This window comes from Pseudomassariella vexata (genome assembly GCF_002105095.1).
Source record: "Pseudomassariella vexata strain CBS 129021 chromosome Unknown BCR38scaffold_6, whole genome shotgun sequence".
Classification (NCBI taxonomy): Eukaryota; Fungi; Ascomycota; class Sordariomycetes; order Amphisphaeriales; family Pseudomassariaceae; genus Pseudomassariella; species Pseudomassariella vexata.
The window spans coordinates 2533386-2549890 of record NW_024467961.1 but is presented as its reverse complement, the minus strand read 5'-3'; the positions used below and the strand labels follow the sequence as shown (position 1 = coordinate 2549890).

Sequence of the window (16505 nt, the reverse complement as noted above, 5' to 3'; positions counted from 1 at the left end):
TGTGCCTCTTCTTTCGAGCCCTCGCCAGCGCAGGTTTGAAACTTACCTTGGTATCACCACGTATCAAGACCAACAAGCTGTCGATGCTCGGGTCGCTGCCGATCCATCGACGTGTGCTGTCTGAGATTTAGATAGGGATCATCTCACGCTGCAGCCCGTCCGAAGAATCATGGTAGCTCGTGTAACTTGCAATCCAAGGTAAGATCCAAAGGTACACTTACAGCGGCAACGAACCTCGCCTACAAGGGCTGCTTAATACCAGTTGCCACTGACCTTGGCACTTGTACGCTTTCCCATAGTCACTTCGATGAACGAATCTGGAATAACCAAGTTGATATTTGACTGTGGTGAAGCTATCCGCGATCGCTCAACACCCCATTGAAGATAATCTACGGTTGCCGCTTTGGTGAGGTTGACGGGCCGTGCTTACTCTCTGGGCCCCCCTGTCCTCTGCAACTTCCCAAGGCCCAAGGTTGTGGCAGTTGAGGAAGGGACGAATCTCCAACAGTCAACAAAATGGACTTCAATTGATGGGAACTTCAGATGATTGGAACAGACTGGTTCAGTATTAAACTGCCTTAAATGTCAATTGCACCAATTTTCCTCTGCTACATCTGAAGCTCTTACTTCAGCTCCTCTATTGCACGCAGAAACTCCCACCACTCAGTAGCTCTCATCCGCAACGTCATCGTGCATCAACTGCTAGGATGGGGCTCCTCACCAAGCTCGGCCTTCGACGCCGAATGATATGGGATACACCAACACTTCTGGACGAGGTCCTCGACTCGCCATTCCAAGCCCTCGTCCTGCGTATTTATCTCATCATCCTGTGGCTCCGCGGTAACCCCGTCAAACCGCCTAAAAATGGTCGCCCACCCATCAAGATCGTCTTTCTCTCAGACACCCACGATGAAATCGTCCAGAACGTGCCAGAAGGCGACGTACTTATCCACGCCGGCGACCTCACCAACGAGGGTCGCGCCGCCGACATCCAAAGGCAGATCAACTGGCTGGCCTCGCTACCACACCAGTACAAGGTTGTTGTCTGCGGTAACCACGACAGCTGGTTCGATCGCAACTCCCGACGCGAAGAGGACGTACTGGGAAACCAACGGGTCAGGTTGAAAGACTCAGGCGTGCATTACCTCGCGCGCAAAGCGGTGACGCTGAACTTCCACGGTGGAAGGCGGCTAGTTATCTACGGCGCGCCGGACGTCCCTAAGTGCGGAGGTGCTAGCTTTGCCTTCCAGTATGTGCGCCAGGAGCACCCCTGGGCTAACTTGATTCCCAATGACACGGATGTCCTCGTGACGCATGGTCCTCCAAGGCATCACCTCGATCTAGGGCTCGGATGTTCGGGACTGCTCAACGAGATTTGGCGGGTCAGGCCCAAGGTGCACGTTTTTGGGCATGTGCACTCGGCGCGAGGTATGCAGCCGGTGTTTTGGGATGATTGCCAGAAATCGTACGAGAGTGTAATGTCGCGCAAGAAGCAGGGCCTGATTCGTGACGTGCTGCCGAATCGTGGCTGGATCGATGCTGTCAAAGTCCTGGTCTACGGACTCATCGCTATTATGTGGGACTATATCATGCTTGGTGGCGGGTCAAGTGGAAGCATAATGATCAATGCTGGCTGCCAGAAGGGGACGACGGGTAGGCTGACAACGGAGAAGCCCTTCACTATAGAGATATAACTGAGGAGGAGCCGATAGAAGCATTGGTATGACAAGTAGAAGGAGAATGGATGTTGTGTGTGGCAATATTGTACGATGCCAATACGAGGCGACTTCTTTCTTAGGACAGTTAGGCATCATCAGTGGCCTGCTTCGAGGTATTCAGTCAGAAAGGGTAAAATTTCATTCTTGATAGCTCATCTTGGAGCAGAGAATCATAACACTGAAAAGGAACATAAGCTACAAGAACATCTCAGTATACCGCCATCTGTGAACAGGCCCACACGTAACGATTTGAAAAATAGGTTGAAATGGTGATCGCCATACGAAATTTTATATGCTCATCTACAAATGCAAGAAACCTGCGATCACTTGATCTCTAAACAGATTCGAGGCCGACAATAAGGGAACTCTCATATACCACCGCCCATCACCTCGTTTATCAATCGGCAAAAAAAGAACAAGACAAGACCTCCCTCCACAAAAAAACCAATTCCCCCATCTACCCTTTTCGTTGCTTCAAAATCTAACTTACAAATCCACCATAACCGCAAAAATCCCATGCTAAGCTAAAAGACCATGCCCTATTTTGCTACTAACCCCTAATCCCGTGGCGCTCGCCTCGACCGGCAGCTTTATCTCAGCGAAATCAGCAACCATCGCCGCGCTCACGGCCATGACAGCAGTCCAGTTCGTCAAAGCCAGGTTGCTCACGGCACCACGGTCTTCACCGTGACGGCAGTCACGACGTCGGGCTCTTCGGGCTCGGCCGTAGCATTCACCATGACGGCCGGCGCGGCTCGGACGGTGGGACAATTGTAAGATCAAAACCGGCTGCTGTTGTGTTGCAGTACGCGGTAGCCGTGGCAACAGGGATGACGGTGGTGTAAATCACGGTTGAGATCGGGTCCCTGACCCGGCCTTAGCCGCCCATGCCTGGGGCTCCAGGGGGAGCGGGTTCGGCGGCCAGGTTTCCGTGGAGGGTCAGAAGGATGTTGGACGTGGCGGCACGGCGATGGATGGAGTGACGCGCCAGAATGGTTGTGTTTGTGGTAGAGTTGGTGAAACCGCCCACGTCAATGCCCAGAATCATACCCGTACCCGTGCTGGGGCCGAAACCCACTCCCGCATGGAGGAGGCCCCCGCATACTTCACCGGGGTCTCCAGAGCAGGGGTATCGGCGCAGTAGCATGTGCTAAGTTAGTACTTCGGGATAACATGAGTTGATATATGAAACAGGTTACCAACGAATAATAGACACCGGTATACTTGCGCCCTTCGCAGCTAGCTGCACACGCCTCATTATCCTTGGTGGAAAGATCAGCCACGGAAGAGAAGGATTGCTAGCCCGAGCTGGAGCCAAAGCAGCCAAGGAGAGTGAACCCCTCAATGGTGGCTGGACCGCTTAGCCCGCCGCCGGACTCGGCCGGGATGGGGGTCGTCGTCAATGTAGTGAGGGGTGACGACCCGGGTGTTGGTAGGGGCTGGAGCTGATGTGTTCAGGGGCATTGCAGACGAAATCCCGGTGGCAGTCGGGGAAATGGTTGTGTTTGGGAAGGGGGCTGGATTTGTTGTGTCCACCTTTTGGTACACGTCAATATAGTTGACATTCCAGTAGGCTCCAAGGAGAGCCTCGGGGTGTCCCGCCACCCATTCCTCACAACCAGGGGCGAGTTCATTGCACTTGTCCGTGACGCCCCATACATTAGCGGCGTAATCGCCACATAGGTTCTATCCAGGCATCAGTCATCCATTTCCAAAGAGTGAACCTCGCTTACAATGTTGATGACCAGACTCATGTTGAAGAAAGAGTCAGTATCGCAAGAAGACCCGCCGAAAAAGGCTTGAGGAGGACCCCAGCTAGACGGGTCAGGGTGAATGATGGGCGCAAAGACGATGTCACCCGGGAGCTTGGATCGAGTGAAGTGCCATATTTTCAGGCCGTCCGAGTTCCACTCTAACGCATAAACGCCGCCACCCTCGACGTTGAAGGCATCGCCATACGACGAGTCGTTCCCCAGGGATGCATAGTTGCACCCTGCATTGTTATTCTGAAATAAGTATCAGTTTAGTTGACGTCCTAACCATGAATAAATACTGCAGGAACTTACACCAGGTCCACAGTTCGTTGGGCCTTGTTCTCCACTAAACACGGAACTTGGAGCTGTACACCCTGAGAGACTGTTACTCATGGTATTAGCGACGTGTCTCGCTGCCATTCGAGCTTGTTGGACTCACGTGTGCGCAGAAAACAAATTCTTCTTGGCTGTGTTAGCACCTTCGATAATGTCTATTTCCCCCCCCCCAACGGCCATTCGGCGCCATTTTCATTGTTGTTAAACGCCCAAACTGTAACCCATGTTAGACTATATTGTGCTTCAAGTCGATGACCAAATGACGACGACTCACAATCAGGCCAGGTACCGCATGTAGAAGCTGGCATGTGGGCAAAGTCCGCTATGAACAGGCCATGAGTGAAGCCTGCATAGTTCGTCAGCCTGACACTCTGTCGTCTGATATCGTCGACAGTATAATGGTTGACTGTGTCAACTCCAAGTCTAACCCGGTTGTACTCGTCAACGGACACAAGCCCTTGAGCCTCCGCGTTGGCTCGACTTTGGTAGCTAAACTGTCGTGAGTGCCTCGCCACATGTCATACCGTGTGATATATATATCATACCCGACTTACTCGACAAATCCATGACTCAGGTCCCTCCTGGTAAAGAAGCTGAACCCATCGAGGAGTCCCTGGTCCGTATAATGCGTGGAAAGAGAGTATGTCATAATGGCAACACAAAGTGCAAACGAGGAGAGAAACTGGCATGGAAGAGGTGTTCTGAATTGTTGAATAGAAGAAACAAGGCCTCAAAAAGCGAGAGACGAAACTCGAAGAGTCGAGAAAAAGGTGACTGGGCTGAGATCGCAAGAGGCAGCTTAAGAGATCAAATCGAAGGAAAACTACCTCGAGGTTCGAGACAGCCCCAGTATTTAAAGCAACTTCTGTGCAGAATCCCCAAACTCGTCATCATGGCCCAGGTGAAGAATGCAAATTAGACTTCAAGTTGCCAGCTGTTGCTTTGCGGCGGCACGTTTACATGACCGAGACATTGGCAGCCATGACAATCAGACATGTCCGTCTCGCGGCAAGCTTGAATATTTCGTGATCAAGGGAGGGAAACCGTGTCTAAGCCGTGACTTTCTGAGGTGCTGCCATTTTCAAGTTGATACCGATTCCAACAGCCACTAATATGTCGAGGTAGGGATATTGCTACTATCTCAAGCAAGCGCTTGAGACGAACGGATACATCTCAGATACTCCTTAGATCATCATGTAGTTGCTGCACGCATAAGGTTTCAGAATAATTAATCTCGTTGCTTGATGCCATGCAGGTTGTGGCCTCGCGTGTTCCCATTTCTAAAAACAACAGTGAGCATCTGCCTCGATGACAGTTTAGAAAGACTACTTTCAGGGACAAGTGGCTTGCTGTCAGCTCTGTAGATTGTCTCGCAAGCGAAATGACGAGAATAACTCAATCATCTATGAGAGTCGTCTTGCGTGTTTACTCAAGTCACACGCCTGGTCGATTTGGCACTGTACGTTCAAGGCCAGCATACTTCAACTTGTGGAATCGTCAAAGTCACAAGTCACTGAACTCGAATTCATCCAAGTAGTGTGGCCTTCACAATTGACGCAACCGGCAGAGCGAGAAGTATTCTTGCGAATTACCATAGGTTATGAGAAATGGAGTTGGAGCCACTCTGTGCCTTCTCCGCTCCTCCGACCGCACATTCTTTTCAGTTGATTGAGATCGTGAGAATTGAATGAGGGAACCAGAACCCTGACATGTGAAAGTACATGTGAGGTGTGGCTTGATATGCATGCTTTCAGCTGTGGCTTGTCCTCCAATCTTCGAGCAAACTTCGCCGGGACGAACCCAGTGTCTGGAACCTGACTTGCCAAGAGGCTGGCTAGATCCCTTTGCCACCGTCGCAATGCATCCTCCATCCCTGAGCGTCATTTGGTCGTGGCTAAAAATGTATGGTTATTTTACCTCGGCTAGACGGGTTTGAGCTCGGTCCAGTGCGGATGCGGCAAGAAAGGACGCCGGACGTCCTGCCGAATCTTTCCCCAAATTGACCTCGATCGACCCCATGATCCCACATTTTGTACGACGGGTATGCCGGCTTTAAGACACATGATCCTGGCCAGCAACGATTCAGCACGCGACAATTCTGTAGTACGACGACCGGCACATCACTAGCGATATAACGGAGCGCTGAAACGATCCTGGACCAGGGACACTAGTCAGAAATACCTAGGCTCGTGAAAGAGACGGGACGGGGTTCGGTTACCCACATCGGTTCTTGCCAACTGGATTGTCAGAAGCCCCTGCCGACGCCGTCATACCGACCCTTCCAACATTGAAAATAATATACCAGCAGTTTTCCTTTCGCAGCCATTGGGATGTTGACATATTTGGCAAAGAGTCGGGCTCAAGCTACGGCACTTCGACCTGCGGTAATAAGACCCATCCAGCTTCCCAAAGTGAGTTGCGCCCTTGTTCCATGTGCGGATTCGCTGTATTAGTATATTATGTATCCTCAATACCGGATACACTACACCTCAGACCGCAAATGCAACGCAACGCAAACTGACGATATGTTCTACTGCAGAACAGAAGCATACTAGTTATGGCACCGGCCGCGAGAAGGGGCAACAGCTCTTTGCCAGCTGGTATGTGACACGACTTGCTAATTACCCCAACACAGTCTGCATACAATAACTTACAAGAATATTGCGCAGGCTATGCGGAAGACAAATCCAAAGGTCCAATGCTTAGGTTCCAAGCATCGCTGCCGAAACTACCTGTACCGACGCTCGAAGAGACGGCCGCCCGCTATGTGAAGTCACTCAACCCCTTGCTAAGCCCGGTCGAGCTGGCCGCAAGCAAGAAGGCCGTCGAAGACTTCATTAAGCCCGGTGGCGTGGGTCGCAAGCTGCAAGAGAAGCTGGTCGCAAGACGCGAGGACGCCAAAATCAAGAACTGGATTTATGACTGGTGGAACGAGGCCGCCTACCTATCTTACCGAGACCCCGTCGTTCCCTATGTCAGTTATTTTTACTCGCACCGCGATGACCGCCGCCGGCGGAATCCGGCCAAGAGGGCAGCGGCTATTTCAACAGCTGCGCTGGAATTCAAGAAGCAAGTCGACAGCGGCACGCTCGAGCCCGAATACATGAAGAAGCTGCCCATCTGCATGGACAGCTACAAGTGGATGTTCAATGCCAGTCGTGTCGCAGCCAAGCCCGCCGACTACCCGGTCAAGTTCGACTACCAGACGCACAAGCACCTTGTTGCCATCCGCAAGAACCAATTCTTCAAGATCACGCACGAAATCAACGGTCAGCAACTAAACACCACGGAGCTCGAGGCACAATTCGCAAAGGTCTACGATTTGGCTAAGCGGGTGCCTTCAGTTGGAGCGCTCACATCGGAGAACCGCGATGTGTGGACTGATGCGCGTGAAATATTGGTCAACGCCTCGCCGAAGAACAAAGCCGCGCTCGAGGCCATCGAGTCGGCATCCTTCGTAGTATGTCTAGACGATGCGGCCCCAGTGACCTTAGAAGAACGCGCACACCAGTACTGGCATGGCGACGGCCAGAACCGCTGGTACGACAAACCCCTACAGTTTATCGTGAACGACAACGGTACCTCGGGCTTCATGGGCGAGCATAGCATGATGGACGGTACGCCTACCCACCGCCTCAACGACTACGTGAACGATCAGATCTTCAACAACAAGCTCGACTTTAGTAACCCCTCCAAGCGCTCCAACCTGCCTGACCCCGTGGCTGTCGATTTTGAGATCACCAAGGAGGTGCAGTCAGAGATTGACCGCGCAGTAAAAGACTTCAACGATGTCATTGGCCAGCACGAGCTCGCTGTACAGGCCTATCAGGGCTACGGCAAGGGTCTGATCAAGAAATTCAAGTGCTCTCCCGACGCATACGTGCAGATGATCATCCAGCTAGCCTACTACAAAATGTACGGCAAGAACCGTCCCACATATGAGTCGGCCGCCACCCGTCGCTTCCAGCTTGGTCGGACCGAGACGTGCCGTTCTGTATCGGACGACAGCGTGGCCTTTTGCAACGCCATGAACGACCCAGCCGCCGAGGAGAAGGACTGCATTGACCTTTTCCGCAAGGCCGTCACCTCGCACATTGAGTACATTGGCGCCGCCTCGGAGGGCAAGGGCGTTGACCGCCACCTCTTCGGCCTTAAGAAGCTACTCGAACCCGGCGAGGAGCTCCCCGCCATCTACAAGGACCCGGCCTTCGGTTACAGCAGCAGTTGGTACCTGTCGACGAGCCAACTGAGCTCCGAGTTCTTCAACGGGTACGGCTGGAGCCAGGTCATCGATGCTGGCTTCGGCATTGCGTACATGATTAATGAGAACAGGTAAGTGTTTGGATGAACGAAATAAGGGCGAAGCATTGATCAGGAGAAACGAAACTAACTAAGTCCACAGCATCAACTTCAACATCGTCTCCAAGGGTCTCGGTAGCCAGAAGATGAGCTACTATCTGAACGAGGCCGCGGGGGATATCCGCGACCTCATGTCACAGACCTTGGAGACTCCGAAGGCGAAATTGTAAAGACGAGGTGCTCCCTAGCCAGCAAGCACTTTTCGACACAATCAGGCCCTTGCAATAACACAGACTTGACCGGTTTTTTTTTTCATTTAAGCCCAGCACTCAGTCTCCTGTACACTAGATATGCATCTTGTCTTGCCTCTACCGTCTTTCTATCATAAGAGTCTTAAGATACTTAGATTTTTTATGTTCGTTCGCTCAAACTAGCATGAGAAACGGAGTTGGCGGGAATAAGTTAGACCAACTAGCTGCATAAAACTCAATAAAAGAAACCTCGACAAGTCCACGCATGGTCAATTGGTTACTTGTATCACTCTTGAATTTCAATCTAGCAAAATTAGACTGAGTGGGGTAGGAATGCGATATTGTAAATGCTGTCTACACAATACAATGGTGGTGTTGATGAGTTGAAGAGTAAAAAAGTCAAGTCCGGCGCGAAAGCGCTGCTATGCTGGCCTCCTGAACCTACAAGCAACCTCCCATCCCCAACCTAGCCCCTACTCCTGTTGGTTCTACACGTAACGTACTTGATCCAACCCTCCGAATTCTTCGCCCAAGTTCCACAAGCGCTGCACATGACGTACAATTCAGCACCTAAGAGTCTAGTTGAGATTGAGAAGTGGTTCAGCCTGCGTGCTCAACAATCTCGTTGACCAGCTCGCCCTTCTTCTCGTCAAAGTAAGTGCAGAACTGGCCCGGTAGCGGCAACTCCTTGTAATCCTCGTCGCCGTTCGCGATGACGTTGAGGTTGATGCCGGCGCTCTTGCTGGAGTAGAGACGCGTTGCCATGCTCTCCTTGCTCAGGTACACGGTAGCGCCGTCGAGTTGGTCCAGCATAATGGTCGGGACAGCGCCCATGATCTGGAGGGCGAAGTTGGCGGATTTGACCACGTCAACGGTGGAAACAAGGCTATCGACGACAAGAGACAGGCGCTGCGTGTTCTCGATTGTCACCGCGTTAGCCTTGCCCTTGATGATGATGGTCGTATGATTGCATTTGGAGATGAGGATCGATTGTGAAATGGTGGCTTCAATTTCAATGGGTTCAGCGTGCTTTTCGTAATTTTCCTGCTCCAGGGTTAGTCGTGTTGACAAGACGGGGGAGAGACGGGTGAATATGCCCACAATTGTCCATTTATTGCCATCCAGTTCCTTCTTCGGCGGCTTCTTAATCCGCATGCTTTCGGGCTTGGGCTTCTTTCCGGGAGCCGGGCTCTTGCCACGAGCCGAGCCGTCGTGATCTGGAACGGTAGACGAAGCTCGTAGAGAGGGGTTCTTATGTGTCATCTGGGACCTGTCCACTTTCCGCAATCCCTTCGTCACGTCGGCTCCCTTGTTCAACTCACTGAATACCGAGCCTAAGCCAGATGTGGAAGTAGTCTCTTCCTTCTGTTCCTTGATCTGAAGGACCGGCGGCGGGCCCGGAGGCGGAGGTGGAGGCGGCGCGCCTCCAGCAGCAGGAAGTGCTGGTGGTGGTAGAGCTGCAGCACCTGACGCCGCTACCGTTTTTGCCACCGCCGCAGCAGGCTCACCCTTGGGATTCCAGGGAATGCCGCTCGGGAACTCTTCCTTCACGTACTGTGTGAGGTCTTGGAAAACCTGGTAGAAAGCCTTGATCCAATCAACCGTATCGGGGTCCTTGTCCTTGTGCTCCTTCAGCACTCTGTTGCCGAAGAATTGCGCCGAGCCGAGCGACTCCTCAACATGCTTGTACGGGCGGTTGTCCACCGTAACCCACGCGAGAACCATGATTCCCTCGGCGACGGCACTCAACTGACCAAACACAGGCGATCCGCGATTCGACTCCTTGATGTTATTCACGGCCATGAGTGCTTCGTTGATGGGCTTGAGTAGGTCCTGATAAGTAGCCATCTCGGCGCCCGCCAGGTTGGGCTTCTTGGCTTTGGTGGAAATAAGCAAGAACCTGCGTTGCTGCTTGAAGCCCTCGAGCACCTTGACGGCCTGCTCGGCAACCAGGCCGCCCAGCTTGTTGCTTGCCTTGACATATTTGACGACCGATTGCTCTATAAATTCGTCGAACCTCTCAATTGATTCGGGGAGGTCCTCCTGGGGTATCGGCTGCGGCGTGGGCGGTTCCGGAGCTGAGACGGGTGGGGGCGGTGCTGGGCTGCCTGAGGTTGAGGCCGAAGCAATGGTTTGCGCCAGAACGGGCACGGCTTGGGGGAGCTCGATGGTTGACGAGGCGATGTCTTCCAATCGAGTCGTAGCAGCTTCCAGCCTGGCATTTATTTTAGCGAACCACTCTTCACATCCTTGGGACCGTAGAACGACGGGCATTGCGGCGCGCATGTATGGGATCGAGGTAAAGTCTAAGGGCTGGGATATAGCGATGAGAAGGTCTTGGGTGGAGCGTACCGCTTGATGAGCGTAGTTAGGTTATGCATATTGTTGGTTGCCATTTTGGCAGTCGCAGGCCGGCCGAGTGCCTCTCCGTCGTAAAGCTGTGATGGAGCAGGTGGGAGGCTGAGTTGTTCAGGAGGTGGTTGCAGTGACGTGTAACTCGCGGGAAATGGAGCCACTGGGTGTCGGTCTCGATGGTAAGCACGACTTCTATATCTATGGAACCAAATAATGGATGCCTAACGATGAAGCTTTTCAAAACTAGATGACGACCTTGTTGCCTTCAGAAATCAAGTGCTGAACGGAGCATGAATTTGCGAGGATTTTCTTGAACACTCAATTCCCACCAACGGTCCTCGAGTTGCGAGACCCCTGCATCTACAAATCCAATGCTCAGATGTCAGAGCTTCCTTTGAAGATGCCTAAAACAAGAGCCCCAAGGCCCTTGACAACGGCAAAACTCGGGCCCGTTTATCCCCTAACCCCTGCCAACTTCAAATGCAAGTAATCCTTGCAGCATTCTGATCGGTCACAGAATGCCCTTGCACCGAGTCAACAGTACATAGTATGTAACTGCCGCTCATCAATATTGCCACAGGCTAACTAGGTGCTGCGTAGTGACGGTATACAAAGTCGATTGCTTTTCGAATTCAATTGCATCAATCCTCAATCGCTAGCTGGGCTTCTGCTTGTATCTGCACCTGTAGCCTCATCTGACGTCGTACGACGTTGGTGCACTACGTGTGCGTCCTGAGACGATTTGGAGATCCAAGCTTCTTGCGACATTCATTCTTCAAAACAGCAGCTTGTTGGGCCCGTTTTTACCATCAAAACAGTACATCTTCACATCGGCCCGGGTGTCTCAACGCCCAAAAGCCTACATACATGACGGCTGGGTAATCGTCCAAGTCATCCACTTGACAGCTATCATGGATGGTCAAAACCAGCTCAAGCCGGACGGCGAGGATAAGGCACTCAAGCACCAGAGTCTCGATTTCGTGACTTTGGGCATGTTCATAATTGGTATGGCTCGACACCTTACATCTCCTGCCGAAATGACCTATTTTACCCCGATGATCATGGACCAGAACCATACAGCGGATAGCAAAGCTACCTATGGATCCAAGGAAACACTCAAGTGAGATGCCATCTAAGTTTTTCAGTCGCTTTTCATGGAGGTCTGATATCTTGCATTCAATTCCATTTACGATGCTGTTGTGAAAGGGTCCTCCAATGCCTCCATTCACCCACCTTTGGTCATCTCATCGAGCCATCGATATTCACTAACACGTCCAAGATGACATCGAGTATCTGCCTCCAACGCCGCCGGTAAAGGACATCCTCGGAGGTGCAGGGACTTACTCGGCTCTCGGCGCCAGGCTCTTTTCGCCCCCGCCGCTCTCCACTTCGGTAGGGTGGATCATCGATCAAGGCTCCGACTTCCCGCCGGCGCTGACGGAGCTGATTGACACTTGGGAAACATCGCCCCTGATCCGGCGTACTCCGGAACGGCTAACAACCCGGGGCTGGAATGGCTACGATGAGCATCAAAACCGCGCCTTTAAGTATATGACACCAAAGAAGCGACTTACGGCCGAAGACCTCACGCCCTCGTTGTTAGCCTCGAGGTCGTTTCATCTCATATGTTCTCCGTCCAGATGCCGGCAACTTGTCATGGAGATCAAGGAACGGCGATCCGGGCTGGCCACCCCCGACGGCAGTGGACTCCCCAAGCCTATCTTCATTTGGGAGCCAGTTCCGGACCTTTGTGTGCCGGATGAGTTGCTTAATTGCACCAACACACTTCCCCTAATCGATATTTGCAGCCCGAATCACAACGAATTAGCTGGCTTCATGGGCGATACCGGTCTCGACCCAGAGACGGGCGAGATTAGCACTGCCGCAGTTGAACGCTCATGCGAGCAGCTTCTTGGATCTATGCCGCTACAGTCCTTCGCCTTGGTCGTACGAGCTGGAGAGAAAGGGTGCTACATAGCGCGCAACGGCGGCCGCAAGAGAAAGGGGGGCTCGTTAGAAAAACGGAAAAAGCCGTCGGCCTTGATGCATGGCGGATTGCAACATGACACCGACATGGAGGCTCTATTTGCCGGTCTACTCCAGGATCGTGATGGTATGGTGGTAGAAGAGGAAATTGAGGTCGATCCCGGAGTTGAGCGCTGGATACCGGCGTACCACATCGAGAAAGAAAAGGTCGTCGATCCTACTGGAGGTGGCAACACATTCCTCGGGGGGTTTGCGGTTGCTCTTGCGAGGGGGGAAGCCCTGGAGACGGCCGCCGCGTGGGGAAGTGTTGCGGCTAGCTTTGCGATTGAGCAAGTGGGCACGCCTACGCTGGGGAAAGACGAGGAAGGAAAGGAAACTTGGAACGGTATCTGCGTTGATGACAGGTTCGAAGAGTTCAAGGCGCGCTTGGATACGATCCCGGCGTAAACTGCTAGGGTACCTGCATCCTTTCTTACCAGGAGCTAAAACGGTTACGGTTCGGTTATAGAAGGGGTTGACAAGAGTCTGGATACGGCATAGAGGGTTTTGAACGGCTTGATCAGGGACTTATGCACTCAGATGTGCAGTATACTCGGGCATGATGAGAGTCTGACGGCGCTCTAGTGTTGCTATTTTCCCTTACTGAGATTATAATTTGCGCAGACATGCTGTTTTTTGGCCTTTTTATCATTCAGGATGATTCTTTTAGTCCATTAATCCAGCCATGGCACAATTACAATATTGTCAAAGTTTCCCACTTGACTTGCTACATGGCAGCGATGAGAATGGATCATTTCGAAGGTACTGGGTATTGAAGTTGAGCTGCAGTTTGCACGGTAAGCACTTTAGTGGAGAACTGTGATTGTGGGCTCCATGTCCCGTTTAATTCATTTAGACATAGAACCTTTAAATCGAGGTCATCAATGAATGATGTGATGCATCGGTCGCAGATCGATTCGACTAAACTTTCGTAATCCCTACTGTCAGCTCTGCCACGACGCGCCGCCGCTCCCCAGCGGGCAGTTTCTCATGGCAAATCATTCATTATGGGCCCGACTTCGACCATTTCGAAGGCCGCTACTCTTCAATAAGGTGGCGCTCCGAATCCAATCGCATCCGAGAATCCACTCCGTCAACAGCCGGTGGACTCGATACAAGTCATTCCGCCAGCACCGATTTCTCGGAGACTTCACGTGGTATTCCTGGATCTTCTTAACATGGGTTCCAGTAGTCGTCTTCTTCAATGCGAATGTGATGGAGCTTGCGTTCATCAATGGTCCTTCCATGTACCCTTTCATGAACGCCGAAAAGGACCAGACCACGGCCCCAGACGTAACAGTCGCTTGGAAGTGGAATGCCCAGCATAACTTGGCCCGAGGGATGATCGTCTTATTCTGGTTAGGGACATCACTGCTAGAGGCTGTATGGTACTCAAGCTAATGCCTGTCGCGCTGCTCTAGGAACCCAAGGAAGCCAGAGATAACCGTCGTGAAGAGAGTCGTGGGACTCGAAGGCGACATCATCACAACGCGACCTCCGTATCCAGCTCTCGTTATCAGAGTACCGCCTGGCCATATCTGGGTTGAAGGAGATGGCGGGGAACGGGACAGTATAGATAGCAATGTCTATGGACCCATTGCGACAGCTCTGGTCATTGGAACAATTCCCTTCGTACTAAAACCACTCCACAGAGCTGGCTGGGTGCGATGGTGGGAGCATCCGGTGAACGGGAGAGTGAGGCATCGAAGCTAAGAAGAAAATGAAAAAAAAAATATTAACAATATTACGAACTTCCATGTCTAGCTCCTAAGCACCTTTATCGGTGATTGACTGTTTAATCTTGTGTGGCAAATTGTGCCGGGAAAGGTACAGAGTATGAAGTATATGCTTGAAAAATTCCCCAAACGCCTCTTTGAATTGATAACTTGGCACTCCATGATAGTAATGTATTCAAGCTTCTTCACTGATCAATCTTCCCATCCAGGTGCCGCTACATGCTAAGGGTAGCTGCAGGTGAGGTGGGGCCGGGGATATTGTAAAGTCCGCTGGCTGGGTGTGCACGAGCCGCTTACACCACGTCGTGTCTCGAGCCGCCAAAAAAAATAAGCACTGGAAGAATGTAGAGACGATAACGGGTCCTATTCCCTGTCCCCTTCGCTTCTCAACGATACAGGAAAGCTAGTACTTCAACTACGGCGATTCCAGCTAGCTATTCAACAGGGCAATGTCCCTAGCCCAACGAGTTGGTAGCTTCTTCACCGCTTCCACTCCCGACCCTCCTGCGACCCGTTGTCCTTCTGCGTCATCGCCCCCCATGATGGACCTTTGGACCAGTTGGGCTTATTGTCGGATTCCAGCACCGCAGCTCAATCGCATGGCGGAAACATGAGCCCAGACGATGAATTGGAGAGCCGGCCGCCAATCCTCTATGTGAGTACACCTGCCGGCTACTTCTGGCGCGTGGATGACATTTGGCTAACCAGCTGACTGTGCGCAGTCTATGATAGCTGGAGGATTGGGCGGCACCACCGGAGACATGTTGATGCACTCGCTTGATACCGTCAAGACTCGACAGCAAGGCGACCCGCATTTCCCGCCGAAATACTCCTCATTGGGCTCTTCATACTACACGATATGGCGCCAGGAAGGCATCCGACGCGGCCTATACGGTGGGTGGTTACCAGCCATGATGGGATCGTTTCCCGGTACAGTTATGTTCTTTGGCAGCTACGAATGGAGCAAGCGCCACCTACTGGACTGGGGCATCCAGCCGCACATTTCTTACCTGACAGCTGGTGTGTATTCCCTGCCTGTTCATAATTCAGGAAAATGCTGACGAGTCGGCAGGATTCGTAGGTGATCTCGCAGCATCGATAGTCTACGTTCCTTCCGAAGTTTTGAAAACACGTATGCAGCTTCAAGGCCGGTACAACAACCCCTTTTTCAAATCAGGTTACAATTACCGGGGAACCTTCGATGCGGCAAGAACAATTGTACGTGTGGAAGGCCCGTCAGCACTATTTTATGGGTACAAGGCGACACTGTACCGAGATCTGCCCTTCTCGGCATTTCAGTTCATGTTCTACGAACAATTTCGCAGCTGGGCAAAGCAGTGGAAGCAAAGCCGGGATATCGGAATACCATTGGAGCTTCTCACCGGTGCCGCCGGTGGTGGACTGGCCGGTGTCATGACTTGCCCCCTCGACGTGGTGAAAACCCGGTTGCAGACACAAATAGAGCCGACACCAACACCGGTGATCTTGAAAGGCCGAGCAGCTGTCGACGCCAAGGCTGCAGTAAAAGAGGCAGCAATCATGCAACAAAAGGGAGCAGCCGACCATAAGCAAAAAAGACCCATCTCGACATCTTCACCATCTACTCATCTGCCGCGACCTGGAGCAGTCACGTTGGATACGTCATCAGTGTATCAAGGTCTCAAACTCATATATAAGACGGAAGGCGTTGGCGGATGGTTCAGAGGCGTCGGTCCACGCTTCGTCTGGACTAGTGTACAGAGCGGTTGTATGTTGTTTTTGTATCAAACCATGTTGCGGCAGCTAGAGGTGTCGTTTCCCACGGAAACCCCGGAAGTCCCGGTCTGAGACGGGTTGGCCAACGGAAGGCCACCGTAATGTAAAAACATGGTAATGACCGGACGCATTTGCAGGCGTTGGGGAGACAATATAGACGCAGAGTCGAAGTTATAGACGAGTTTTAGACAGAAATCTCAAATCAGAAGATACCACAGGGCGCCAGGACAGCTTGTGCTACGATGCTTTCAATGTTTTCTACACTTGGACGACGTA

General features: G+C 52.1%; 7 protein-coding genes across 7 annotated transcripts; 5 read left to right on the top strand and 2 right to left on the bottom strand.

Moving 5' to 3' along the window:
* The first annotated feature begins 449 nt into the window (after positions 1-449).
* On the top strand, positions 450-1915 carry BCR38DRAFT_432954 (calcineurin-like phosphoesterase). The gene has a single exon (XM_040860220.1). It carries the CDS (start codon positions 708-710, stop codon positions 1692-1694), a length of 987 nt encoding a protein of 328 aa, XP_040716652.1. The 5' UTR covers positions 450-707; the 3' UTR covers positions 1695-1915.
* A 1144-nt stretch (positions 1916-3059) lies between these two features.
* On the bottom strand, positions 3060-4457 carry BCR38DRAFT_484914 (uncharacterized protein; the record flags this gene model as incomplete). The annotated part of the gene is made up of 6 exons (XM_040863808.1): positions 3060-3404; positions 3452-3724; positions 3785-3854; positions 3912-3934; positions 4237-4297; positions 4363-4457. 6 exons carry the CDS (start codon positions 4455-4457, stop codon positions 3060-3062), a joined length of 867 nt encoding a protein of 288 aa, XP_040716651.1.
* A 1908-nt stretch (positions 4458-6365) lies between these two features.
* BCR38DRAFT_484913 (carnitine O-acetyltransferase) lies at positions 6366-8337 on the top strand (the record flags this gene model as incomplete). Its single annotated transcript, XM_040863807.1, has 3 exons — positions 6366-6408; positions 6478-8140; positions 8211-8337. 3 exons carry the CDS (start codon positions 6366-6368, stop codon positions 8335-8337), a joined length of 1833 nt encoding a protein of 610 aa, XP_040716650.1.
* Positions 8338-8551: 214 nt separating this feature from the next.
* Positions 8552-11132, bottom strand: BCR38DRAFT_198627 (adenylate cyclase associated N terminal-domain-containing protein). The gene is made up of 2 exons (XM_040854080.1): positions 9460-11132; positions 8552-9402 (listed from the first exon to the last, which is right to left on the bottom strand). Exons 1-2 carry the CDS (start codon positions 10642-10644, stop codon positions 8959-8961), a joined length of 1629 nt encoding a protein of 542 aa, XP_040716649.1. The 5' UTR covers positions 10645-11132; the 3' UTR covers positions 8552-8958.
* A 6-nt stretch (positions 11133-11138) lies between these two features.
* On the top strand, positions 11139-13538 carry BCR38DRAFT_432949 (Ribokinase-like protein). The gene is made up of 2 exons (XM_040860219.1): positions 11139-11718; positions 11993-13538. The coding sequence occupies exons 1-2, from the start codon at positions 11625-11627 to the stop codon at positions 13144-13146; spliced, it is 1248 nt and encodes a 415-aa protein (XP_040716648.1). The 5' UTR covers positions 11139-11624; the 3' UTR covers positions 13147-13538.
* Positions 13539-13609: 71 nt separating this feature from the next.
* On the top strand, positions 13610-14631 carry BCR38DRAFT_432946 (mitochondrial inner membrane protease subunit 2). Its single transcript, XM_040860218.1, has 2 exons — positions 13610-14096; positions 14160-14631. The coding sequence occupies exons 1-2, from the start codon at positions 13729-13731 to the stop codon at positions 14449-14451; spliced, it is 660 nt and encodes a 219-aa protein (XP_040716647.1). The 5' UTR covers positions 13610-13728; the 3' UTR covers positions 14452-14631.
* A 164-nt stretch (positions 14632-14795) lies between these two features.
* On the top strand, positions 14796-16488 carry BCR38DRAFT_368832 (mitochondrial carrier domain-containing protein). Its single transcript, XM_040857262.1, has 3 exons — positions 14796-15129; positions 15197-15494; positions 15547-16488. The coding sequence occupies exons 1-3, from the start codon at positions 15085-15087 to the stop codon at positions 16299-16301; spliced, it is 1098 nt and encodes a 365-aa protein (XP_040716646.1). The 5' UTR covers positions 14796-15084; the 3' UTR covers positions 16302-16488.
* Positions 16489-16505: the final 17 nt, after the last annotated feature.

Bases quoted from the DNA above. Each gene is read 5' to 3' on its own strand.
- BCR38DRAFT_432954 (XM_040860220.1), top strand. From the start codon at position 708: ATGGGGCTCCTCACCAAGCTCGGCCTTCGACGCCGAATGATATGGGAT.
- BCR38DRAFT_198627 (XM_040854080.1), bottom strand. From the start codon at position 10,644: ATGCGCGCCGCAATGCCCGTCGTTCTACGGTCCCAAGGATGTGAAGAG. The intron at 9,403-9,459 runs GTGGGCATATTC...ACCCTGGAGCAG, and splicing joins ATGGCAATAAATGGACAATT to GAAAATTACGAAAAGCACGC.
- BCR38DRAFT_432949 (XM_040860219.1), top strand. From the start codon at position 11,625: ATGGATGGTCAAAACCAGCTCAAGCCGGACGGCGAGGATAAGGCACTC. The intron at 11,719-11,992 runs GTATGGCTCGAC...AACACGTCCAAG, and splicing joins TTTGGGCATGTTCATAATTG to ATGACATCGAGTATCTGCCT.
- BCR38DRAFT_432946 (XM_040860218.1), top strand. From the start codon at position 13,729: ATGGCAAATCATTCATTATGGGCCCGACTTCGACCATTTCGAAGGCCG. The intron at 14,097-14,159 runs GTTAGGGACATC...GCGCTGCTCTAG, and splicing joins GGGATGATCGTCTTATTCTG to GAACCCAAGGAAGCCAGAGA.
- BCR38DRAFT_368832 (XM_040857262.1), top strand. From the start codon at position 15,085: ATGAGCCCAGACGATGAATTGGAGAGCCGGCCGCCAATCCTCTAT. The intron at 15,130-15,196 runs GTGAGTACACCT...GACTGTGCGCAG, and splicing joins GCCGGCCGCCAATCCTCTAT to TCTATGATAGCTGGAGGATT. The intron at 15,495-15,546 runs GTGTGTATTCCC...ACGAGTCGGCAG, and splicing joins CATTTCTTACCTGACAGCTG to GATTCGTAGGTGATCTCGCA.